The sequence below is a fragment of the Lagopus muta genome, chromosome 2, assembly GCF_023343835.1.
Source record: "Lagopus muta isolate bLagMut1 chromosome 2, bLagMut1 primary, whole genome shotgun sequence".
Taxonomy (NCBI): Eukaryota; Metazoa; Chordata; class Aves; order Galliformes; family Phasianidae; genus Lagopus; species Lagopus muta.
The window spans coordinates 75,701,888-75,728,617 of NC_064434.1; the positions used below are offsets into that span (position 1 = coordinate 75,701,888).

The window sequence follows — 26,730 nt, forward strand, 5'->3', positions numbered from 1 at the left end:
AATGTTCTCCCAAATGAGCTATTGTGGCAGCTAATGAGGGCCTAAGTCAGCTGCTACAGCAGGTCCAAGTGTGGCAAACACATGTAGTACCTGTTGCAGACTTCACAATTTCCCCTTTCTTTCTGGATTTTACACATTATTGTTTAGTTACCATAACTCTTGGAGGAAACTGAGATAAGTGTGTGTCAGATATAGTGTGTGAGGAAAGCCGAGCCCAAATACTGCTGAGATTGCTGGGAAGATGTGAAAATAAAGTGGCCTGAGTGGAATGACTGTCTTACCGCTTCATGTTCACAATGGCTCAGATCTACACAAAAACTGCTGTTGAAACACAAGATTCTCAAATTTCCACAGCAAGCAATGTTGTCCTTATTTTGGGCATGGGCTGGGCATGAAAATCTGAATGAGTGGGAAAGCATTTTTTAAAGCATTCATTAGGGGTATCTGGTAAACACTTTAACTTAACTCAGCATTTGTAAAATGGCTCTGAACATCTTGTGATGAATCAGGTGTTCCGGAAAATGACACAGGGAATATAATCCTTGGGCACTATACTTAAGAACAAGAAATTTCACACTGAGAAGCTGAGAGAAGTAATGAAAAAGCTCTGTGCTCATCAAACCATGTATTTTGTTCTTCGGTTTCAAATACACAGCTGATCTGCCACAACAGATCAACAACCAGCAAAGATGAAGGTTTTGTATTTGGAGACATTGAGGGAACAAGAAATGGGACTGCATCACACTGAAAGATAACGGCCCTTCCTTCTGTTTCTGCTACATTCTCTAGATTTGGCTTTTGCACTGTTCTCACTGAAACTTCTGTTATCTACTTGAGAGGAAACAAATCCATGTTACTCATGTAGTTAAAACACGTATTTTGAAGTATTCGGTTACTTTAACAAACTGGTAAAATCTATAGGTAACCATTCGGAGGGATCAGCTTTGTTAGAGAGCATGATTAGCTGTTTTCCCAACAGACTAACACTTTACATTCTCTTGGGTATATATTATACCCTCTTTACCCTGAGCTACGTTCAATAAAAACAGAAATATGTGGTTGAAAGGCATTGTTGATTGCTATTTCCTGCAAATAGCAAATGTTATAAGTAAGTGATTTTGTAGAGCAAAGAAGCCCTATTTCTGTTCAACACTGGTGGGATTTTTTTTTGTATTCCAGGCTTCCACGAATAGTTAACATCTCGTGTTTGTTCGGGAAGTATGTCTGAGCATTTGAAGAGGCATTCTCCAGATAAGCTTTGCAATATTTTAACATTTCACAAATAATACCAACTGTGGGGAAGACAGTGCTTTGGTTGTAGGAAATTCCTTAAAAAAAAATTAGTTCCTATGAATATATGGTTGCATCTTACTGGAATGTTCATATTTGTATTTTCCCCACTTCCACAATCATTTGGTCTGAAGAACTGCACATTGCAAGTACGTCTGCTAAAATACACAGCTATATTTAAACTGTGTTTCATTTAATATCACTGAGAATATTTTAGCTGCTTCAGAGCGACGATATTTAGGATAACATGTTCTTTCACTTTCTAAAGCTGAGATGGAGAAATCTCTGCAATTGCTGGGAAGACTGTTTATTAAAAAAAAAAAAAAAAAAAGGAACATTGTGAAACGGCAGATTTCTGGGACTCGTCCAAGTCTCCCTGCCAGGACGGCGGTGCTCGTGCCTGCCGCTGCCACATGCGCCAGGTGTGACTTCAGTGCTGCGTTCTGTTGCTTTCGCACGGCGCTGGGGGCACGGGGAAGCCGCGGTGGCGGCGGAACGGGCGGAGGGAGGGGAGCGCCCGCCGGGCCGCTGTGCCCCGCGTCGCCACGGCGACGGCTCGGGGCCCGGCCATGGCGGAGGAGGGGAGCCGTGAGGGTAAGGCCGGCAGGTCCTCCCTGCGGGGCCACACGCCCGAGGCGGACGGGGCCTCCCCGGAGGCGTGCTGCTGCCTGCGAGACTCAGCGGGCCTGGGCGCGGGGAGCGAGGGGCCCAGAGTTGGGTGACGGCGTGGGGCGGTGCCAGCCCTCCGCCAAGGAAAAGTGATCCGTGCCGCTGGGGGCACCGGGGCTTATTTTTAGAGGCGGGCATGTTGTGCTTCGGAAAGAGCTGCCAGAAAGTGTGATTTAAAGGCGAAAGGTAATTCCTGCCGCACTGGTGTCCCAGTGTCGTTTCCAGAAGGTTGCACTTTGTGTGCAGCTCGCCACAGTGTCACTTCTGAATGCCATCTTTTGTGTAAATAAACACATGGACGTGGTAGTGCCTTGGAGATTGCGAACACTGTAAGAGAAATAGTGTAAAGAATAGATTGTTTCGTATTAATGAGTAAAAGTGGGATTTTCTGTGGAAAAGTATAAATAGCTGTTGTGGGTAACGCTGAGTGAGGAGTTTGATTTTGGTAGTGTTGTAAGAGTCGTTTGGATGCACTGCATACAATCAGAGTTAGGACCAATGGCACAGCAGTGAGGTCTGCTCTGACCATCTGTTTTTCATTTCTGTTTAGTCTTGAAAAGATGTGTTCCTTCATCATTCCATTTTTGCCACAGAAACAGGCACTGTGCTGGCAGAGGAAGCTGGAGATTGAAGGATAAGGGTTTGGAAATCTGAACCTTTGGAGAATCGCAGAATCACAGAATAGTAGGGGTTGGAAGGGACCTCCAGAGATCATCGAGTCCAACCCCCCTGCCAAAGCAGGTTCCCTACAGTAGGTCGCACAGGTAGGCATCCAGGCGGGTCTTGAACATCTCCAGAGAAGGAGACTCCACCACCTCCCTGGGCAGCCTGTTCCAGTGCTCTGTCACCTCACTGTAAAGAAGTTCTTGTGCACATTTGAGAAGAGGCAGTCTGGTGTATTGGGAAGCTCTGGCTCCATATATATTTTGGGCAGCCACTCTTATGGTATTGAGCTTTTGCACCAATTTGTTAATCCGTTGGCAGAAACTATTGGAGAAGGAAGCTTTGGTAGTAGTGATGGATTTTGTTGTTTTTTTGATTGCTTGATTAATAGCTTCTAATGCATTTTTTTAGTTCTAATTAATTTAAAAAAAGTGGAAGCACTGTATTCCCAAAGACACACCCTTTTGTTGATTATTTTTTAACTACTTTGGGTATTTTATCATCCTGTAAAGAACTGTTCCCAGGAGACCACTGCATGTTATCTTCTAGGGGAAAACTGTGCTGTCAAGAATTCCATTCTTGGCCCTTCCTGTCAGATTGCAGGAAGGTGGCAAGCTGGGCTTTGGTTTCCTGTCTGTAGAAAGAAGACAACGACTTGTATCTCATGGATAGTGCAAAGACAAGGCATCTAGCTTCCCTTTGGTCACTCATGAGAACATGCTCTTACCGAGCAGATGAGTTGCTTATTGCCTCATAGAGTGTTTCATCACTGAGGCAAACTAATAGTGTCTCACTGAAGTGCAAAAGCATCCCATAAGAGAAGGTGGCTTATCTCCATGTTGGAGTTGCTCTTAGACCTCCTGCAGATAGCTGTTTGGGAGTTAATTAAAATTCCCAAATCCTGGATTCCTGCAGCAATTATGCTTTTGACAAGCATTCTACATAAACACAAACTGCAGCTTTTACTTTATTGTGTCTCAAACAGAAGAAAAGCGTTAGTTGCACTGTCAAATAATTAGTCTTTAGGGTATTCCCCTTGGTTCTTGGTAGTACTGTAGTTCCACCTGCTTTTGTGGTAAAAGTTTCCCTTAGGTCCTATTATTTTCAAGTTTGTCTTCTTCAAAGTTAAAATGCTTACTTTAATGTTTAGCAGATATACTGGATGTACACAAGAAAAAACAGTGCAAGGCCAAGGCCTGCAGCCTCTTTTGCATGACACTGCTAACTTGTTACCCTCTAGCATACATAATTGTGAATAAAATCTTGCATATGTGTGTGTGTTAATATCATGCCCACAGTATATGGAGCTGTATGTTTTATGCATGAATTTATACTCCTAGATTTGTGCTTTCAATGTTGTTTAATGTTTTTTTTTTCTTTATGCCCATCTCATTACATTAGACTGCTGCGTCTTTCTCTTTTGCATGTTCGTCCGTATCTTTCTTTCCATTATTCTGTTTCTCTCCCCTTTTTTGCTACTTAATTCAATCTGTCTGTTCTCCAGTTTGTTCTCAGGTACTTTCTTTATAATTTGACAGAATGTGTCAGATTTTCTAAGTTTTCGTATCTCTGATCTCAATGCTGATGTTACTAGAACCTGAAAGTAAAGTGTCAGACCAGTAGTGCCTGAAGTAAAACTAGATGGAAGACAAGACATATTTTTCTCCAGTTGGGATTTAAGAAATTACATGGAAGTACATAAAAGAGAGAACGTTCATTCAGTGTGGCTTTATCATTATGGTAATGTTGTGTATGTGATCAGTGTGAGAGTTTTACAAACACCATATTCTTTGTGCTAGTTAGCACAAAGCATATTAGCATATTTAAAATGCAATTAATAAGTCAAGAATTTGAATCCAAAATGAAGTAGATTAAATTAAAATCTAAAAATTAAAAGTAAATTAAAAGTAAATTAAATTCTGAGCTCTTGTTGCACACCCGTATGGAACTGAACAACTGATTCTGGGTAGCAAAGGTCTTCCAGAAACATACCTGATTCTGATGGGAAGACTTAAGGACATGAACAATAGCCTTTCTCTGATGATGATTTTCTCTAGTAAATAGTAGTGGTTCTGGGGTTCAATTTACTGCTGCAATATGTAATTAGTCCTCGCAGATCCTTTTCCCAACTTGTGAGAAACTCACATTGAGGTTGTTAGTGAAGGTGGGAAAGAGTTTTTACCTCTGTTTTATAGCCTTATGTAAATGTAGTACCAGTGGTTGAGCCGTACAAACACCTGCTCTTTAGCTGCCCTGCTTTGCTACCTGGCGTGCTGGTGAAAGTAGAGATGCACTGCAGTTTACTTCTGTGAAGAAGAGGCTGCACACCCCATTTAACTGTTACCTTCTGTGAAAAAGTGGAGTTGCCACTGCTTCATTTGCCCCTCTGAGTCTTCCTACATCTGTGAGTAGGATCTAAATGTTCTTCACATTGCCTTGGTCTGCTTTGAGTCTGTATTCATTACAGAGATTAAAAGTGCTCTGTTGCTGTTCGCTGTATTTTTGTTGAGTTGTGAGTCCAACATTAGCGAGCCTGGTGGCTGCCATGAGTGCTGTAGGCATTTGTAACCATTAATTGTGCTCACAGCTCACTTAACAGGCAGGAGAGTTTCAAACCTAATGCAGCAAAGTGCTTAAGCTGTGTATGGCTTTGGAGAATCCCATTGAAGGTGATAATATGATGCATATGATGTGAAGTACACGAGTCCATTTAAATATTTTGCTGTACTAAGGATTTTAAATTGGTTTTGGGGGGTTTTCAGGGGTTAAGCATCAGCATGCAAAGTACAAAAGCTGTAGACTAAACACTTGCGATAAACCTTCAGGCTAACGTATTTCATCGGGTGAGTTATCTCTAATTGTAAAAGAAGCAGTGTTTCTTTTGAGGAAAAAAATACAACATTAGCATACGTTGTTAAAACAAATAGCTTTCATAGGGCTCAAGCAAGGACTGTTTCAGCTGTAGAAGAAAACCTGAATATATGAGATCCCTTAAAAAATCAGTGTGTAGTCTTACCACCTGAGGATTTAGAGATAAATACTACTTCCTCTTGTTGACATCGCTGTGAGAAATTGTTTGAGGAGGAAAGTTGATATCTTTTATTAGGTCGTAATGCGGTTTAACATGCGCCTTGACATCACTTTGAGTTATGTTTTAATATTTGTACTTGAGACTGAGACAAAGAATAAATTGTGCCCATCTTTTATAGATCAGCACAGGCTGTAGACATCTGATCCTCTTGGCTATAGTCCTGCACTAGAAGTTATCTCAAATGCACGTAGAAGGGGTAGTTGCAGATTGGCAGATTTCTTGTTTCCATGGCACATAAAATAGCAGAAGTTATTCAGTGTGGCTGTAATTCTAACTGACTTACCGAGTACAAAATTAACTGGTTTGCAGAAAGGGTTTAAACTTTTTTTTGTCTTTTAAACAATGCTAACCAGCAGATACGCAGCACTGACAGGGAGCTGGAGAACACCCACAAATTCTCTCTAGCAGCAGTTAACGTGTTATTAAGAATTTCCATGTCTGCATACTAATTATTCTGAGATCTGAGGATTTATTTCTTTATTTTCAAGCAACCTTAATTTGTGTGAGCAGATACTGCTTTGTTGCTATTTATGGTGGGATTTGGCAGGGTGAGGGTAAGGGGCAGTAGCTGTGGCTACCGTGTGAGCCTGCAGGGACCTGCTGCGGTGTGAAAGGCAGGGGTTTCCCAAAACCAAACCTGGCCAGCAAGGGTCTTGAGGGTGCACTGTGTGTTGGTCCCATGGGATGTTTTTATAAATGACCTTTAACTGTGAATGTCAATCTTTAAAATTAAATACAGATTTCAGCTCTTTGGAAATATGAAATATTTCCTGCCCGATGTTACATAGGTGTGGGTGCTGTGCAGAAGTCGTGCAGATGTGAGATTGGATTGAATTTCCTCTAGTTCAGCCTGCTGCTGCATACAGCCATCGCTTTCAAAAACTTACCAGATTTGAAGTTTTTTGAAGAAGTTCCATCTTCAATATGGTAAGGATTTTTGTGCTGCTGGTTTAACTTGGCAAGAGGTTCTGGACCTGGACCTTGTTTACTGGTGGTTAGGTTACAATGAGACATGAGTTGTGAAATTTCTCCATGAGCAGCATATGTTCTTTTTTCTGCCTCAAATGGTTATAGAAATGTCTTATACCATATTGACAATAAATGTAAATGTCTTAAATTTGTCAGCTAAAATACTGTTCAAATTTCAACTATGATCCTTATGCAAACAAAAAGATAATTGGAAGTTCGTATGCATTCATAATGTGTAAAGAAATGGGTTTAGCCCTACATGTGATGCTTTCAAGACAGCTCCTTAAGAAGCACGTAGCTGCAACTAATCCCTTGCTGTTTTATTTCTCTTTGAAGCTGCTTTGGTTGGTCCAAGTCCTCAGGCCAGAGCAGTGCAGATAGGATGGCAACCAGTACAGAGGCTGTATTTTTGTAAGCCCATTTAAGACCCTTTCAGGCAACTTGTGATATGTTATATAGTGGCAGTGTGTATTAGAAGCCATACTGAAAAGCTCTGCTTCTCCCACAATATTCTAGACAATTATATGTCTTTCAAATGAAGGAAGTTTAACTGCTGTATTCTAGCCACTGCTAGAGTTAAACTTCACACTACTTTATGTTTGTAATAAATAACTTCTAAGAGCTTTAATATCCACTTTATGCTGATCTCTGATTGATGACTTCATCACCCAGTGGCAGTTTACTGAGCATAGCACATTTATGAGACGCTCTGTGCTGACACATGTTCAGGCAGGTGAACGTGTGTGCTGTTGGTGACAGGTCAGTGTGCCCTACCAGGGCCATCATCCCCAGTGCTCAGCAGCACGACCCGTGTCTCAGGGTGCACCACAGCACACTGCCTTTTGGGCAGCTTGGGGGAGTGCGTAAGGCTGGGAGTGCTGCAGTTGTCCCTTGTGGCTATGTAAAGTCCAGGAGGAATGGAGGCTCTGCCTTCAGAGGGCACACATTACAACAGCACAGGCTGCTTTCTGGCCCTGTGGCAGACTGTGTTGACTCTTACCTTTCAGCAGCAGCTGAAGGTATAGCACAACTCCCAGCATTGCCAGAAGAGCTATATATCCTTGCAGGGCAGTTTGCCACTTGTGATGAAAGAGAATATAAGTACGGGCTAGACATAACTCTTTCATTAGCTCCCAGGTGTAACTGGGATGAAAGATATGGAACAAATTGCAGCAGTGGAGATTAGAGTTTTTGCCAGCTCTGAGCTGCAATAGGAGTACTGCCTGGTACAACTGCCAGAGTTGGGAATTTAGGGATGCACAGGACACCGCTAATGGAGATTTATGCTGAGCTTATCTCTGCCTGATGAAAAGGGAGACCGCACGAAGCTGGTATTGACTTCAAAGAAAGTATAGCAATTATTTTTTGCAGGCTAACAAACCTCAAGTGCTGTCATTTTTTTCAGTTCTGTCTAGGAAGGATAACGTTAAGACTTTCCTCAAGAGAAGATAGTAATTGTATATTACCTGTGAATCACGCATACAGGAGGCAGTCCACATCTATGCAAAGGTCTTTTTTGCTCTCTTTCAATGTCAGCAAGCTATCTCCACATATTCTGCTCAGCAGACAATGAAGATTTTCATATTAAAAGAGAAACATTTGCCCCAGTCGTTATGCAGGTCACTGTGGCAAAGTGTGTCATTTCATTGCCCTCATTGCCGCTTGTATACAGTGACAGGTATTTGGCAACTCGTCTGCAGACACCAGATAGCAGAGGGAATGCTTTACTCCTAGAGCTAGACCTGTGCAAATGGTTAGGATGAGCAGTATTACTCAGAGCTTGCATTTTTGGCTCACAGAGCGCTTGCCTTCATGAAGACAAACTCAACTACCACTTGAGTAGCTGCAGAATAGATGATGAGCCTGGCTGGCTGAAAACCAGATCAGAACTGAGACCTGTTAGGTTTAATTTGTGCATGTGTTTCTCCTTGAGAATTCTTATTGGTGCTGTTTCCAAAATAATAATGTGCAGCTTTTGTGAACATCCAGCTGAGGTTTGGGAACAGAAGGTAGCAAACAAGGCTGACTGCTGGAGGAGACAGGTGAGGCCAAATTCTGGGAACTATAGCTGAGTATTTCATGCTATGTTCTGATAGCCATTCTAAAAATGCCACAGCTGCTCCTGACATAAACCACTTGACAGCTTATCCAATGAAAATGCGTGTCATTATGATCCAGGACTTAGAAACCTTTTGTGTGATGTAAGGTCACTGTAAGTGTCTCACTTCAGAGTTTGGCAAACTGTCTCGCTCAACCCTTCTGTTCAAGAAATGCAGAAAGACAAAGTAGTGATGGGGTGATACAGTTTTAACACATGACAGAATATGAGGAAGAAAAAGAAAGGGGCTTTTTCTTTTTTGTAAAGGCTGCAACAACAAATACGCAAAGTGTGTGTATGGGAACTGCTGAATCATGGCCTAAACCTCTGATGGATCACCTGAGGCGAGCCATGAGTCAGCCACGGGAGCACAGGTAAAGGCAATTCACCTGTGCTGCTGGAAGGGGTGGAGCCTGGCTGCACCTCTCCTAGACCCATTGAAGAGCTGACTGCCAGCAGGGAAGGATCTCTTCTGGAGATCCACTCTGCTGGAGTTTTGTAAGTGAGCTCAGGATATGGTAAGTGTCCTGTCTTTTCTGCTTTGGTGTAATAACTATATAGCCAAGATAACTATATAGCCAAGATAACTATATAGCTAAGCTCTCTGGTATACCTTGTAACTATAACATCTGTACGTTCATTGATTGTACAGTGTGCAAGAACTGACTTGTGTGAAAGCTGGAGAAACCAGCTTTTTTAAGGTCATGGTAGGTGCTGTTGTGTTTTGAAAGTTGCTCAGGCATTTCTGGTGTACGTAATGAGGACTCCAGATTCTTTGAAACTCTAAGAGAATATTGCTACTTTCTGTCTAGAGGTTTGGACATACGTGGGACATATCCATCATGTGTTTCTTTTTGTTCCCAATACTGTGCTTTATTCAGAAGACGAGGCAGTAAGCTCTGTGTTACTGCTCACAGCCCTAAACTCCTTAAATCGGGGTCAATGATGGGTTAAGATAGAAGGAGTAAGGTGCTTATGGAGGCCAGGTCAGAGCATTAGCTCTCACTATTGACCATTTCAGAGTCTAGAGGGCTTAGTGTTAAGATGATAAAAATCTGTAAGCTGTAGCTCCAGGGAAAGGAGCCAGGTAGAGTGCTACTCTACACACCTGACTGCAGTGTCCCAGCAGCCAGTGAGATAGCAGGAGATGACAGAGGCAGCCAGGGCTTTGGTGAGGTGGAGCTGTGCACAGTCTGCAGAGCAGCAGCCTCACAACAATAGACTGGACCTTGGAGAGGGCTGGGGGCTGAGTGTTCACTTGCTTGTGCACTTTCCTGCTGTTTAGAGGTAGTGGTCCTGCTGCACAATATCATCCTGACTGGTCAAAGCAGGAAGCAGAGAACCTGCCTCCTGTGCTGTATATGGGGGGATCCAGCTTGCATGATTATTTCTGAAGGGAAGATCTGCTGCCTAGTAACACCAGTGTGGCAGAGGCTGTCTCCACTGGGCCATTTTCCTAGCGGGTATAAAAGGAAGGCTGTAGTACAGGTTACAAATTGGTCACTAGAAAATGCCTGAATCTGTAGCAGTTTTAACCTGGATTAGTTGATCTTGTGGTTTTCTTCTTTTCTGGACATACTGCTCGGTACAGAACACTTTATCAGCAGAAGGATCCAGTGCAGTAGCAAGTCCTGGCTCCAGTCTGCACACCTGCATTTCTATGGCCCACACTTGTTGCTCTTGGCTGGATTCTGCTATGGGTTGCGATCAGGGTTCTCCCTAGATGAGGAATGCCTTCTTTCTTCCAGAGTCTGTCTTGCATTAAATTGCTTTGGCTGGGAATGTGGTATGCTGTACTTCCCAACATGCGGCCCTGTCATACAAACCAGCCTCTGCATCTCCTTTTCTCCTCTATAGATGCAGTCACAAATTTGTTTTGTAAAGTGAAAGTGGAGAGGGTTGTTCCCACAGAATCCTTCAACAAATATATATATATAGGTGTATAAAAACTAACTGCTCATCAAACTTCAGCAGGTGCTTCAGATTTGAGAAAATTGAACTCCAGCTGAATATGATTAGGTGATGATCATTTCCCAGGATTATAGGCTTCTCTGCTGATGCTTATGAAGATTGGTGCTTCAATATATATGGATATCTATGTAGATATAACATAGGTGCACAGATTGCATACAGTAAAAGCATCAGGGCGTATTTTTGGTGCATTTCCTGAGTTACATGAAGTGTTTTTTGTATGCATTGATATATGCCTGTATTCACCACTCAGACTAACTGCCTACCAGGGAGCGGCGTTTTCTCTGGTGTACCACAGAACTTTGGCATCATTCCTCTGTATGTCCCAGAGCTGGCTTGTCATCAGCAATCAGCTGCTGCTCAGGAGCTGCTTTGAACAGCAGGAAGGAAAGATTTTCTTGCCTATAGTGAAGGGGAGAAACTAATCACCTTCTTAGTGCAAAATGAGTCTAATCGTGAAGGGCTGCATCTCAGTGGGACGTAATTTTTACTTCTTTGTGAATGCTTGAAAGTGACTTCTACAGAAACCAGTTAAACTCCTTTCTTCTTCTAAGAGAAAGGCTAAAACTCAGTTTGCCTACAGATTATTTGATGATAACATCTAGAACAGAGAGTGTTATGCCTTTTCTAACTCTGCAGACTGTAGCTTGGACCCCTAATAGGACTATGTACCACTGCAAAGACTTCAGTTCAATCATTTCATATTTCACAAGCTTACAGCTTAATCATATTGTTCTTTCCTTTTCTGATATCTGCTATATTTGTATTTTGCATACTATTGGATGTTCAGAGCGGAGAAGAAAATATTTCTCTTGTCCCATTATTTCTAGAGCTTAACATAAAATGAATGCTTCAGCATACTGAGTTGACTGTACTTTACTCTTCCTCTGGAATTGAGGTCACTAGACAAAATCTAATGCATGCGTTTTCTTCTATAGAGCAGAAAGGTTTTGCCAGTAAGTCAGATTCAAAAGGCTTCAAGATTTTCTGTGTTCCTTTCCGTTAGTAATTTCTTTAAAATAGAATAAGTTAAATACTGTAAGGCTGTCATCTTTGGAGTGGGGAGAGCTTTCTGCATTGCTTTTAAGTCAGTCAGGTTCCTGAACAAACTTCACAAGGGCAATCCAAACATTCGTGGTGAAATAATTTAAGGAGTGGTATACTTTGCTTTAGAGTTAGGAAAGAGAAATAGCAGTATGACAACACCTTGCTATCACATCACCAAGAATGAATCTTAGGAAACTAGACTGGCTTTCCCTTCTTGCTCTGAAAACAAAATATCTTAATAAAAGTGGCGTGCTTAGTTCAGAGTCTGAGATTTCACCGGTGCTTAGTATTACAACTTTAGTATCTTTAGGTAGTGATTCAGTAAACAGTTGCTTAAAAGCCTGATTAGATCTTGTAAGAGCTAATTGACAACCTCCTGTGAGCTGCGATTGTGAAGCTGCTTTTTCTTGCCACAGATTTGAGGACGTAAATGTTATAAATGTCTTTTAATTAGAACTACAGCCATATAGAGAGAGATTTATATATATAATTTTTGTGCTCTAATTTCACTAATAATTCTGTTGTGATGTACTTTTGTAGAGTTCAAATGAAAGAATGGCTGCAAACATCAAAGACCAGTTGTTTTTGCCTTTTAGTTCATTTCTTTCATTCATTTGCCTTGCACACCTACCTAGTAAATTGGGAATTGCTGTTGAGGGGAACGTGGTACAGGCTTCACATCTTTGTGAACAGCACCACTCTCCTGTTCCATTGGGGAACTTTTACTGCTTCTAGACACGTTTATAGGATTTTAACTCCATATTAAAGCTGTTGATTGTCAGAAGAGTAAGAACGTCATTCGTTATTTCTGCTTGTTGGCCAAACCCTTTTCTAGAGCATGCAGTTCAGATCTTAAGCAGAGACTTCACACTTTTTTTGGTACTTTGTTCATCTCCAGCTGGCTCAGATATTCCCAATAGCCCAACCACCTTCTCATCTCTCTTGTGAGATAATAATGGCAGGTAGGATAGATATTAAATGATACTAGAGTAGCCAGGGCTTCTAAGTGTAGTCACTGATAGGATTCAGTACTTTCTGCTGGTGAGCCATGATAAGTGGATGGAGAGATCTACAAAAGAGCTGTTGATAAGAGCCTGTTCAACTGAAAATAGAACAAGATGTAAATGACTCCAGATCTGGCTATCACTGGATAGAAGCTGTATCTCTTGTCCTTTTGGACTGACCCTTTCAGAGGCAGCCCCATGTGAGGAAAGATTCACCAGAGGTCGCCAGAGACCTCAGGGTTTCAGTACACCTGCTTTTAACCATAATATGGTACTACAAAGAGAGGATTAAGTAATTAATGAGGTGCCTACATGCATGTAGGAATTTAAATATGAAATTGACTGTATTTATTAAAGTATACCTGGACTAATGTTTATGAAGACTGTTTCAGGTGTGTTGAGCAGTAACATCAAATAATAAAATGAAGTCCATGGACGTGTCCATCAATAAAACCTTAATCTTAGTCTTTACATAGCTCTAAAAGAGTTTCAGGGTATCATATTGTGTAAATGAGTTAATCAGGCTGCCTTGGAACTAAATCTCTTCTGGTAAGCAGCAAATACCGCTCTCTAGCATTTTAAGTGGCTGTTTAAGGTTGTATTCTTTTGATGCTGCTTTTTTCTGCATATAATTTCTCTTCCGTGAAAGGACTTTTTGAACTAACAGAGCAATTGGCCCCAGGGAAGAAAAGGAAGCTCATATAGTTAAATGAATGGTAGCATCTCGCAAATTGTATTAATTGGAAATAGCTTTTTTAAAATGCTCATTGCTTAAAAGTCTAGCAGAACCACATCTATTTAATTGCTTCTGTTCCATACAAAGACTGAAGCTGCGGTCTGTGAGGAAGAAATGTCACAGCTGGGACAGGTGTGCTGCTTATGGGCTGTCTTCAGATGAGCATCAAGTGCTGGTGAACAGTCTGGATAACCTGAAGAGGAGATAATTGTTCTGAAGGAACCAGAAGACTTAAGGCTGATTCCCTGCCAGTCTTACTTAACTAGCAGTGTCTAGAGCTGTATCTAGTTCCTGCTAGAACTGGGAAAAGTAGAAAAGGGTAGTACGGTGAAGGAAACTGATACTGAATACAATTTTCAGTTAATGCTTCTAAAGGATGGCTTCCAAGATGTTTATTCTCATACCTCATGTGATAGAGAAATAAATGCAAAAAAAACCAAAACACCTGACAAGAATTTGAATGAGTTTATTGGCATTAAAAAGGAAGTGGAATGTTACCCCTGTGGTTTTTTTTTTTTTTTTTTTTTTTTGCAGATGGTGTGGTAGCTGAAATTGAGAGAAAGATTACAGAAGCTTTTGAGGCATTTGATCACGAAGGAAGTGAAACTGTGGATGTCAGGTTTGTAAATATCTTCACATAGAGATATTACAGGCTGTAGTACAGAGATAAGTAACTCTCCCAACTTGCATCTGCCTTACCAGAAAATGTAATTTAAACAGTCCTTTTGACACTGATCAGACAAGTATTTCTTTGTTGCTTTAATAAACATTTTGCACTGTTCAGTGGTTGGAGGCTGAGACTCCCTTGAGAAAGGGATGCAAGACTGGTGGGGCCAAGAAGCAAGAAGAGGGTGAATCCAGTTAGGAAGTCTAAGGCTAGCAGTTACTGCTAGCAAATCTCTGCTCTAATAGCTCATTTGGCTCTGTGTCCTGGGTACTGAATGGATACCTTCACTTTCAAAATAATGTCAGCACATCAAGGAGTGTCCCTGCTGGTCTCTGCCATGATTACATGCTCTCAGTAGGTCATCCCTACTTCAGTGCAGTGCACGCATCCCTCCTTCTCTGGGGTACTGTGACATGTGGCTATTGCTCTCATGAGGAAGTGTTTTAGGAAGCTCACGTGTAGGTGTATTATATAACCATACAATAACAGTATGTAACAATGAACATGAGGATGAACACAGTTGTACTAAGAGTCCATGTAGTCAAGTATCTTCATCTGAGCTAGTAGTTAGTTGGGGAAGGAATAAGGAATTGAGCAAATACACAGTATTTCTTCTTTATTGTATATGTGTCACATGGATTTGAGTGACTCCTGATGTTGTACTTTATGTTAGATAGTGAATCATTGTTCTCTATTTATCTTCTGAACACCGTTGATGATCTCATAGCTCTCTGTCAAATCCCTCCTCCATCACTGAAGTTCGATGCTGGAGAGTCTAGATATGTTTAATTTTTAATAAGAAACTGTTCCATTACTCTAGTCATTCATTTTTGTGATGCTTCTTAAAGGGCCTGTCTCTCTTTTTGGCATGACCAAAACTGGGGGACTGGGATGGCCAAGAGAGTCAGGAACTGTACCTGCTAAGGCCTGCAGTGTTGTGGAAATAGAAACAAAATATACATTTCAGGGAGTAAAAAGGTCATGGACTGTTAGACTCATCAAGGCATAACAGGATACACAATACATAGCTAATGGATGTCAAATTTAAAAGTTCTCAATGTTAATAGTGATATATTTCAAGTTTGAATATTTGACAATGCTACTTCAATTTCATTTTAACATAAATATTCATAACATGTAACAACATTACTTTTGTCATAAAAAATTAAACACGCTTATGTCTCCTTGAATTTTTACAAGCTGTTGTCATTGAAGATTACCAAAGGAATTCTGCATATTTCAAACTGCTGTTTTCACAAGAATTTCACCAGATCTTTTAATTATAATTCAATTAGTTAAACTCTACAAAGGAGGTGCAGAGCTGATGAAATTTTTTTGTCACTAGACAGGATGTGTGAGGAACTCACATGTGAAATGACTTTTCAGTTTTAGTTGGTAGGGGAATTTCAGGACAAGTCTCCACATTTGGTTCAATTCTGTTCCATCCTCCCTCAAGTGTTTTTTTTTTTAAAGATTATTTCCTTAAACCTATTGGTTTATCTCCATCCTCAAGGAGGTGTTCATTGCTGGAGCTGCCCTGGTGTCCCGTCAGCTGCCTGCTCCTGGCTGGATTGGTGGCACCAAGGAACCCCTGACCCTCACTGTACCATGTCATACTTGTTTATTTGTTTGTAATTTACATCTGCAGTCTTGTCTGCATAGATGTAAAGTTTCTACGCTCTGCAGTGGCTATAGAGCTTGAGAAAAATGTTACAACAATTAAATGATTCAAATATAATTTTCTTTTTAACGTTTTCATTCAGCCAGTAAGTTATAACATGTGAAAAGGGACATTCAAAGTCTATGTAACACTGTAAATGTACTACTTCACAACTAATTTTAATCAAAGAACAGTTATGACAGTCAAAAACAATTTATTACCTTGTTTATTGCCTTATGTTTTTATTGCAGGGCTGTGTCACAGTAGTGTGACTATTAATGTCTGATTATCTTATATCAGAAGGTGGCAGCACAGCACAATTCTTAGCCTTGATTGTAGAAGTATGAGTGTTATTTCCTGAGATATTAGGTATATGTGAAGAATATGCAAAGCTACACTGGCTTGACAGAATAACACGAGTGCTGGGTAACTCGTAATGCAAATACAAGAATTAGTAAGTAATTAAGCTTGAGGAGGATAGTGTTTCATTTCTGCTTAGAATATATCCTATGTCAGTGGCATCTGTGATTTTGCAAATGTTGCCATTGAGAGTATGACATCTAAGATGAAAACCATGACACAAAATTGTCATTGTGTCTGATCTACAAAACCTATATGAACATAAGCTAATTTGAACTGTATTTTTGTATGTTGGGAACTACACAGCAGAAACTGAAGCTTCTGAACTAAATGACAGTCGGGAGGAAACTAGAATTATCTATCTGTGCAGCAGGAACACAGCAGGAACACAAGGTCACCTCACTTTTGTAATTGTTGTCTTCTGAAGTTAGAATTTGTATCTTTATAGCATTTAATTAAACCTATGTTTTCGTGACCTTTCATCTCAATAGACTTCAAAGTGTTTTATTAACTATGCAAATGTAGGCTTTATTGCAGTTAAGCCTAATAATTACAGGAGATCAATTGAAAATTATCTTGCACACAGTAATGAACACAAGAGTAATAAGGAATTTTGGGGGAAACTGACAGGTATAATTATACCCTTCCAAAAGCTGCAAGATATGTAACACCTGTAAAAGTAGGCATTGCTTTCTGAGACATTATCTTAAAAGTCATAGAGGTGTGCTTATGCATGCAGGTACTCATACATGCGTACTCCTGTATGCTCGTTCTGAACTGATAGCTGTATTTGCCACAGCCACTCTTGTTTTGCAGAATCACTGACACAGATGTTTTACTTTCTTTCAGAGAGATTGGTTCAATTGTCAGGTCACTTGGTTGCTTCCCGACTGAGGCGGAGCTACATGAACTGCTTGCAAAGGTAAAGGATTTACATACTTTCTTTTATCTTGTCTTGAACTTGCACAAGTTTGACCCTTCTGCCTTGCTGTATGGAGAGCTGAGTTCTTTTCCACAGGTGAAAAGAGAAATTGCCATGTGTCATGGCAGTGAACTAGGCAGTCTTTCAGGTTGCTGTGAAACAAACCTTTATGCTGTTGAGAGAACAACACTGATGGCTTAAATTGGGGATTTTGACTGTCATTTACTACAGAAGGCCACTGTGACACTGAGCCATGGTGGAGGGCTGTCTGTAGAAAATGGAGGGATAGAATGTTTTTGGCTGTTGAAAAAGATTACCTTAAACTGCAATTAGATTGGATATCCAAACTCTAACTATCTACTTGCTCTGGACATGCCACAGACAAATTCTGGATGACTAAATAATAAAAATTATTCTTGAACAGGTATTAAAATTATACATAAAAATCCAAAAATATGCAGAGAAAAGACATGGCAGTTTGTCTCCAACAGATTCTGTTACCACTGCATCTTATAGCCAGCCTGCTCAATTTTCAGTCCTTCTGAGGCCTATCCCAGTCTTGAGATTTCTCAGTTAGGTAGTCTTTTCTTTCTTGATTACTTAAGTCTGCAAGTCAGAATTCAAACATAAAGACTCTCAGAACTTAGAGGTCCTCCTGATGATGTGGAGAGATAAAGAACTTCTGCTGTCTTTCTCTACAGTTTTTCACCCGTGCTGCAATTTTTATCTCCTCAACATATGCTTTCTATATGTAATGGAAAGGCTGGAGTTATGGTGCCATGGCAGGGTGGGGTTAATACGTGGGGCAAAGTAGTGGGAAAAAGAATTTGCATAGTTTTTGAAAAGTAGTATACCTTAAGGAATGGACAGTTCTGGAGCTGAGAAGTGGGAGGGGAATCTTTTCTTTTTTTTTCCATGTATACACTAGTGTCATGGTTTAACCCATCAGGCAGCTAAGCACCACACAACTGTCCAGTGGGATGTGGGAGAGAATAATAAAGAAGTAGAACTTGTGGGTTGAGATTAAAAACTAATACAGAAAAAGAAGGGAAAAATGATGATGATGATGATGATGATAATAACTATCAATATTTAGAAAACAAGTAATGCACAGTCAGTTGCTCATCACTAACCAACTGATGCCCAGCCAGTCCCCAGCTAGACTCTGCTTCTCTGGCCAACTTCCCCACTTTTATTGTTCAGCATGGTATCATATGATATGGAATATCCCTTTGGCCAGTTTAGGTCTGCTGTCCTTATTCTGTCCCTTCACAGCTCCTTGTACATCCAAAGCCCCATCATTGAAGAAGCTGCAACATACTTGGCTATGTGCAGTACTGCTCAGCAGCAAGTGCAACATTGGTGTGTTATCAACTTTCTTTTTCTCCTAAAGACAAAACATGGCATCAAATTCACTCTAGCCCAGGTAAAACCAGGACAGTCAGGTTGCTGAGAGCGTCTCTCTTTTCTTTGTATGATTATGTGCCTGTCTCTCATCAGTACTTGCTCCATCTCTTGTAGATCAGAATTTAACGAGAGAAACCTTGTGCACAGTCTTAGGTCTAGCAGTGCTAACTGCTTCAGATAATGAAGTGCAAGTAACAATTGGAGGGGAAAGATCTTTTAATGTGATGCTGCATTCTGTCTGCTGTCATTCTCTACTGTCAGTAGTAGATTATTCTAGCTTCCACTGACAAACAAGATAAAATGGAAAGATTATGATGCTTAGTAAAGATATTTTTACTGTCCAACAGATTTTTTGATTACAGTAAATGGGCAATATAATTGACTCAGGATACAGATTTAAGAAGGAGATGCTTTGACATAGAATTACAGAATCTTAGCTTTAGAGCTGAAGGGAACCTTTGGTCATCTAGTCCAACTCCTCTGCAGTGAACATCTCCCCTCCAGACCAGAGGAACCTGGACAGTTAAAGTCCTGCCTCTTCCTACCAACTTTTTTCCCCCTTCTGTTTTTAGCATAATTGAAAATTTGAGATAAGTAATGTAACAAAGTGCAGTGTAATGCAGCTATGAGATGGGAAGTTCTTGAGATGCAATCACAGAATTGTAGGGGTTGGAAGGGACCTCCAGAGATCATCGAGTCCAACCCCCCTGCCAAAGCAGGTTCCCTACAGCAGGTCGCACAGGTAGGCATCCAGGCAGGTCTTGAACATCTCCAGAGAAGGAGACTCCACCACCTCCCTGGGCAGCCTGTTCCAGTGCTCCGTCACCTCACTGTAAAGAAGTTCTTGCGCACGTTTGTGACATATGATATATGCAATTTGTTTGTTTGTATGAGTAGGGAATTAAGGTTTTCAAGTGTTCATAAATGAAACCCTGATATAGGTTCAGTACCAGAAGAAGACTGCCTTGTGGAATCCTCAGTGTATTACGCTAATCACTAATATCAAGTTATCTAAATTTATATAAGGTACAATAAGGTACAATTACCATTGACTACGGTAATACCACTTACTCTAGATAAAGTAAAAATTTTTTCTGGTGGTCAGTTTCTCATCAAACTATTTCTCCAGTATTTTTGCCCTTTTTAAGCTGCGGATTATTTCTGTTTTTCACTACCTCTCTGCAACTCCTGAAAGGAGGTTGCATTGAGATGGGTGTCAGCCTCTTCTCCCAGGTAACAGCAATAGGAGGAGAGCGATTGGCCTCATGCTGTGCCAGAGGAGGTTCAGGTTGGATATTAAGAAGAATTTTTTTTCTCAGAAAGTCTGATGAGGAATTGGAACAATTTGCCCAGGGAGGTGGTGGAGATATGAAACAGAATGAATGCTACAGTACATCTGTTATAGGAGCTGTGGATGTACCCAAAGAAGGGAACAGAGCAACATCCATGGAGCTTGAACAAATACTGTTATTTTAACAGCCACTGGGGGGGGTGGGGGTGGGGGGGGGGGGGGATGTAAATCTAGGTACTTATAGACTTGGGTAAAATTCTTACATTCAGTTTACTCTCACATCTATTTAATATTAGAAATAGGATTAATTTTAGCAGTTGAAGACTTTGCTAGGCCTGTACAGCCACTGGAATGGCAGCTATTCTAGAAGGTCAGAGGGAGTTGAGGTTTCTTACTACCTCAAAGGGCTAGGTCTGATGTCAGGAAGTTCTTCATAAACTTCATTCTGGATGCAAAGTACAAACACACACCAAAAAGAGAGTCAAATCTGGATGACATTTGTCATATGTTATATATAGCTATTATATTTCATTTTTGATCTGGGGACTGTTGAACTAATACGAGTTGAAGCACAGATGTTCCCTAAAACATTCTTTGTACAGATAGCTCTCAAAGTTGTGATGCAGATCTGCATTTAAGCAACTTAATGATTTAGACAACACCCTACTCTCTGACCCAGCTCCCAGGAGGAAGGTTTATAGCATTAGATCTTCCTGGCTCAGTTAGACATTTCAAATCGGTGCCTATTTGAGTCTTCTTTCAACCTGAGCTGTGTCTGTAAAGAGCCTGGCAGGATGTGACTGTGAGACTACAATTTAAGCATCCAGTTTCAACACAGAAGCAAACTGGCTCCATTAAGAGCTCTGTTTGGAGATAAAACTTTGAACTTTTAGGGAGAAGATGCGTTCAAGTTGTAGGGAGCAGTCTTTTACCATGTAATGCCATCAGAATGCTACTAGAAGTCCATGATGTTTTGGGACTAATCTGTTAATTTATTTGAGAGGCAAAGGGAAGCTTTTCTTCTAGGCGACTGTGAGACATGCTCCCCCCCCCCCTCAGGATGTGACACAGCAGGACCTCCCCAGCTCTATGATTGATGTGTGGCACATGCTTTAGGGGTGTAGACGAAGCACATAAGGTATATAAGCTAGGGTTCACGTGTAATAAATGCCATTTTGCTGTCCATCATATTGGTGTATACGTGCAGTTATTTGGTCCTGACGTGGTTAGGGTTAGTAGCATAGGAGGCAATGCAACAGTGCAGTAATTTATGGACTGACTTAGGACTGTTTCAGACTGCCCTGACTCCATCTGTCTGCTTCTCTGGACCTTCTCTTTGTGACTCTTTGGCTACAGAACTTATGGAGGCAATAAATTCCATCCTTGAGATGTACTAGACAGGGTCTGTGTCTAAATTAGCGCATTAAATGTGCCCAGAAATATCCTTGGGAACTGAAGCCAGCTGGCACAGAGCAGCCCATGTTTATGATAGTAAATGTTTTATGCTAGGTGGCTGTACTAAATGGCTGCTGGGGAGAAGTGCCCACAGACCCAATGCCCAAACTGGACCTGGTAGCTGTTGGGCAAAAGTTTTTGATGGCATAGGCCAAAACCACGCTGGGGAATGTGGTGACAGTGTGCTGTGATGGATGATCATGTTGCACATCCTGGGGATGCTTCAGGTCATACCTGCCTTCACTAATATAATTGTGGTCTGAATTTTAAAACCACTGCTGAGTTATTGTGAGAGATTAGTTAGGTGTCCAGATCTGCTGCTTAAATGGCTTCTAAGCACAAGAGGGCAATATTGAGTTGTTGAAAGTTTCTGAAGTAGCAGGCATATGTTTTATCTGGGAGATTATTTCTTCCTTGAATTCTGTTTGAGCAGAAGTACTTCAGGCATATGTTATGGTGCCATGTGACATTAACTTCACACATAAACTTCATATAAATACTCAAAAGTCTATATCTGTAATTATTGCAGGGCTCACCTGACCTCAATTTTCTGATTGTTCTATTAGTTTGCTAATGATTCATATAACCTACCATGCTTAAGTCTTATTTTTAGGTAGAAGAAGAACCACCTACTGGATATGTTCATCTAGAAAAATTTCTTCCAGTGATGACAAAAGTATTAATGGACAGAAGGTAATGTAAACTGGGTCTTTAGTTTACTCCATGGTTGATTCTGAATGAATTTATCTGCAGTAATTTTATTTAACTCGAAGGAATACAGATTTTTTTTTTTTAAATTGTTAAGTAGTGAGACTTCTAGTTCATAATTATATGTCTACATAAAATTATGTTATTATTTGTACCAATAGTACATCAGCTTATAATAATTGTGGTAACATCTAGCTATTGTATTTTTAACGTGAATCAGAATTACTTTGCTATTTCAACTCTGAAAATATTTTATATACAAATAAGGTCACAGCCATTACTTTATCTGTGTTACAGTTGCTTGAGAAGCATGGTCTGTGAAAGTGTATTTTTAATAAGTTGTATAAATCAGCTTCACGTTCATGTCTCAAAGTGACTGCCAGGTACTGTTGAATATATACAACGAGCACTCTGCTGATCTAAAATATTTGCTGATCTACAAGTCTGGAAAAAGAGTGCTGTTCATTATTGAAAGGTACATACAAATCTTTGGATGTACGCAGGAACTTGTGCTATTTTGATATTTTGCACAAAAAGTAGTCTTAATTATAGGGAGTTTATCTTTTTAAAGGCAGTAACCAGGGGTTTAGTCTTGCCCAAAACTCAGAAGCTATTTTGTACATGGAGCTCTTTTGGTGTTCTACACATGAAATAGCTATGGGATTTCCCTCAAATGTCTCACAGCATCCTGCAGTATGGGGCACTCCCTGAGGCTGTGTTGAGTCCTTGTGCCTGTGCCTGGACAGGGACCAATCAATGATGTTCGTTCCAGCACACTGGCACGAGTGCATTGCCTTCCCAGTCTTCTGCACTTCTGCACCTTTGCCTTCTCTGGCCTTCATGGCCTGTTTCTGGGTTAACACTGATGTTCAACCCTTCACAAAGCGATGCCTTGCTGCCCCAGGCTCTCTCCTCCTCCTCCTCCACCCCATCGACACAAACACACACACAAGAACACACATTTTTCCAGGCTAGCTCAGGCTTGTTGAGACTCACATTTATCTTCTAATGCCGTGTCTATAGTTCACTTTATCCAAGGGCACTTGAGATCTGAATCATAAAGAACAATTTGGTTTTTAGATAGTAAAAGAGTGAAGTGAGTCTGGATGAAACAACCAAGCATTTTAAAATGAAAGCTGTGAAATCAGGTGCACTATTGGCGCACACATACACCCAGTGCTGTGCTCTGTGGAACTGTTGCCTGTTGTCAGCTCAATAGACTGTCAAAGTCCCACTAGGTGATCCGTTGCTTAGCTACCAGCCTACCTGGACAAAACTTTGTTTTCTTGGTTTGGCAATTTTCTGTTCCCTGCATTTGCTATGTGGAGTGATTCAGCAACTATTGATTCCTAGTAACTCACTCAGCCTGCTCAGACATGCAAAAGCAACTCATTTGGCTTCTTAGCACAAAGAGAATGAAACAGGAATACAATGAAGGATACGGGGTGAACATATGGAAAGTTCCATAAAGTCAAACTGGACTTAAATGTTTAATAGACAAACTAGGAAATAGGTTTTTCCTTTCTACTACTCATATTTTATTATTTCAGAAAGGTACAGCAGCCTTACAAACTTAACTCTTTTCTGATTCAATGGTTTCAGCTACAGGCCTATTCCAGAAGATGTTCTTCTACATGCGTTTGAGGTCTGTAACTAAATATTCAGGTACCTAATTGCTGGGGAAAAAAGTAGCTGATGTAGTATGATGAAAACACAACAGTTTATCCCTTTTATTTAAAGGCTTTAGATGAGAATAAAAGTGGATACATTACTAAAGAGGATCTGGTGAAACATATGACTGAAGAAGGTAATATGATTTTTATAATATCACTGTTTATGTAAATAAACATTACATGTGTATATGGCACCTTGCAGTCCTAATTCTTCAAGCCGAAACTTGCAGGAATAGGTACACCATCTTCAGGCAATCCTGTTGCCTTCATGAGTGTGTATAGAGTGGAACATTTCCCTGGTGAATAATGCGGGGAATTAACATGTATCTGCCTTTTTGCAGATATTATAAGATCTTAAAGACTCATAATCTAGTCTTGTGAATATTTTGTGATTCCGTGCACATTTTTGTGCTTCCTAAGGATGTGACTTCTTTTTTTTCCTCCCTCTAAAACCTCAGTTTAGATTTTGAAACGTTTCAGGCAATTTCAGTACTCATTCATTCCTGCATTATCTTGATCTTATTCTAGTGCCCTTTGCAAACAAGGATCCAAAGACCAGATTTAAGTTGCATATCATGTAATTTTCAATATCCCTTGAAGAGCCTGCTTTTCTTGCATGGCTGAGTCATGCCTGCCTGCCTCAAGTACAAAATGACAAGCATGCCTTGTGCAAGACTGGGTGTTCTGGAGCTTGTGAATTAAATGTGAATCAAAAGATCCAAGCCCTCTGTCTTCTTTTTTAAACTAGCTGGCTTGGCATGCAGGACTTCTGCATTTGCAGAAGTGAAGGAACTGGATTCTTTTTTCTGCACATAAACACGGAAAAAATATCCTTGCGGGAGAGAAATGGTGATTTGTAAGCCCTGAAAAGAATAATTACCAAGACAAAGTGTTACTTTCCTTTCTTTTTCAGGTGAACCGTTTACTGAGGAAGAAATGGAAGAGATGCTCTCCAGTGCTCTAGATCCAGAAACAAATGCAGTTCATTACAGAGACTACATTTCAATGATGATAGTAGATGAAACTGATCATCTTCCACAGTAGATTCTGAGGTGCCTTTTGGTAACAGCAATGTAGCTTAGCAGTTGGTTGAAATTCTGAGTATAACAAAACACAGTGTGTGACCTTGTGCTTATAATTAAATTCAAATCTGTGTAGTTATATTTCCTTAGATTCTGTCTATATATTTAAATCTATTCACACTTGGAAAAGGAGTTCTTGACAGAAATAGTATGTAAGATTTGGAAAAGAAATTATGGAATTTGGTCTGAAAAATAACAGGAAAGATAATGGAGTCCAGAAATGACTTTGCAATTGCTGCTGCAAAAGTGATGGAAAAGTGAGACTGGGAAAACAGATGATAAGTAGGTGAGTATTTTAATACAACTTGAATAGTGAGGGCATGCTACTATGATAAAGCTTTTGTATTTAAATGCAATCCCTGTTTGTGTTTAACAAATGAGGCATTGATTGCTACATTTGAAATAATATTGCAGGTGAATTAAATTTTCTGCAGTTTGTAGGTCTTACCAAATGCACTTGCATTTTGTTCACCATAGGCAATTAAACTGGACCAGTTAGTCCCATTGTGTGTTACTTATCCACTGGCATACAGTGCTTCTATTTTAAACATGTAGTTAACCCTCAAACCATCACTAGATCACACTTTCAAACAAAATAATACTTGAGAACATTTCTGTTACTATATGCAACAAACAGACCTGTTTCACAATCAGTTTGAAAATCAGGAGCTTGAATTGTTAAAAATTTAGGAACATAGGACTGGAATTTAATTTTCATAAATGGATGAAGAATCATCATTTGAAAGATGTTAGTGTGGAATACTTTCTCTCCAGTGCTTTTCCTGGAAGATGGCTGCAGACCTCACTGCTCTTCTTTAGCATTTTCTTGATTGTTACTGTACTGTTGTCCTTTAACGTGACTTTCACTTCTTTCCCCTTGAGTTCCTTCTGTGTACTTTGTGTTCTAACAACTGATGAGCATTTGCTGCGGAAGTTCTTAGCTTGTTGGAGAAGATCTGTGGTCTGGTCCCCTAGGGCGGCATCTTGCGCTTTGTGCTCCACACCTTCTGCCCCATTTCTGTTCTTCTAATTTGTCACTTTTATCGCTCCTGCATATACTCTGTATCCCAATTCTGTGTCATCAGACTTCATCATCTGATAAAAGCTGGGGGAAACTGACATACAGACAAACATCTTCTCCCCTTTATACTCTTCTTGTGGCAGAGCTGAGAACAAGGCAATGGAGTCTTCATTTTTTGTCTTTTGTTCTATCCTTGTGAGCTAGAAACTCAGGGTTCTCAGACATGAGCAAGAGAGCTGCTATGCTTCATAAGGAAGAGATTAGCTTAATTCAGTGTGGTGATGGCAATCAGAAAGAGAATTTTTAAATCCTCTTTGTATTTCTGTATCCTGAGTTATATCCCACTGACCTCTTCTTAAACAGTATGACAGCAGAGTGTTAATACAAGTAAACATTTGCCTAGATCTTAGCTTTATTTCCATAGTGGGAATCACTATGGCACTATGCAATACACTCTTGTTAATACATTTACTATGTATTTCATTTCTTTCTTAGTAAGAATGAAAAACAAAGGTAATGACGGGATTATAATGTATGAAGATTTTTGAAGATAAAAGAAAGAGCAGCGAAGATCCATTTAAAAAAATTAGTCTTTGTTAATCTCCCTTTGGAAGCTGCAGTTATTTTCCCTAGGTGAATCCTTCTTCCATTTGATACATGTTGTTTTGTGCTAGATCTCTAACACAGCTGGCATGAATACAAGTTTCATTCATATTCTGCAGTCTGGGAGCCACTGTCAGCCTCATCTTAGATGTCAGCAGAAAGATGCTCATTTCAGGATTTCAGGAAACAATTTTGTAGCTCACAGTGCTGCAGAGAGCACAATTTGTGTCTGGTGGTGCTACCCCAGAGGCCACTTCAACTACAGCTGCATCAAATCAGAATGCCCATGTGCAACACAGTTACAATTCCTAGCAAAGACAGGATCCTAACATATGTCCTTTGA

The 26,730-nt window shown here is 40.3% G+C and overlaps 1 protein-coding gene across 1 annotated transcript; it reads left to right on the plus strand.

The window, feature by feature from the left end:
- Positions 1 to 1,777: 1,777 nt before the first annotated feature.
- EFCAB2 (EF-hand calcium binding domain 2) lies at positions 1,778 to 25,501 on the plus strand. Its single transcript, XM_048934951.1, has 7 exons — positions 1,778 to 1,884; positions 14,073 to 14,157; positions 17,075 to 17,147; positions 21,914 to 21,993; positions 23,611 to 23,653; positions 23,749 to 23,815; positions 24,595 to 25,501. Exons 1-7 carry the CDS (start codon positions 1,860 to 1,862, stop codon positions 24,723 to 24,725), a joined length of 504 nt encoding a protein of 167 aa, XP_048790908.1. The 5' UTR covers positions 1,778 to 1,859; the 3' UTR covers positions 24,726 to 25,501.
- The last annotated feature ends 1,229 nt before the right edge of the window (positions 25,502 to 26,730 follow it).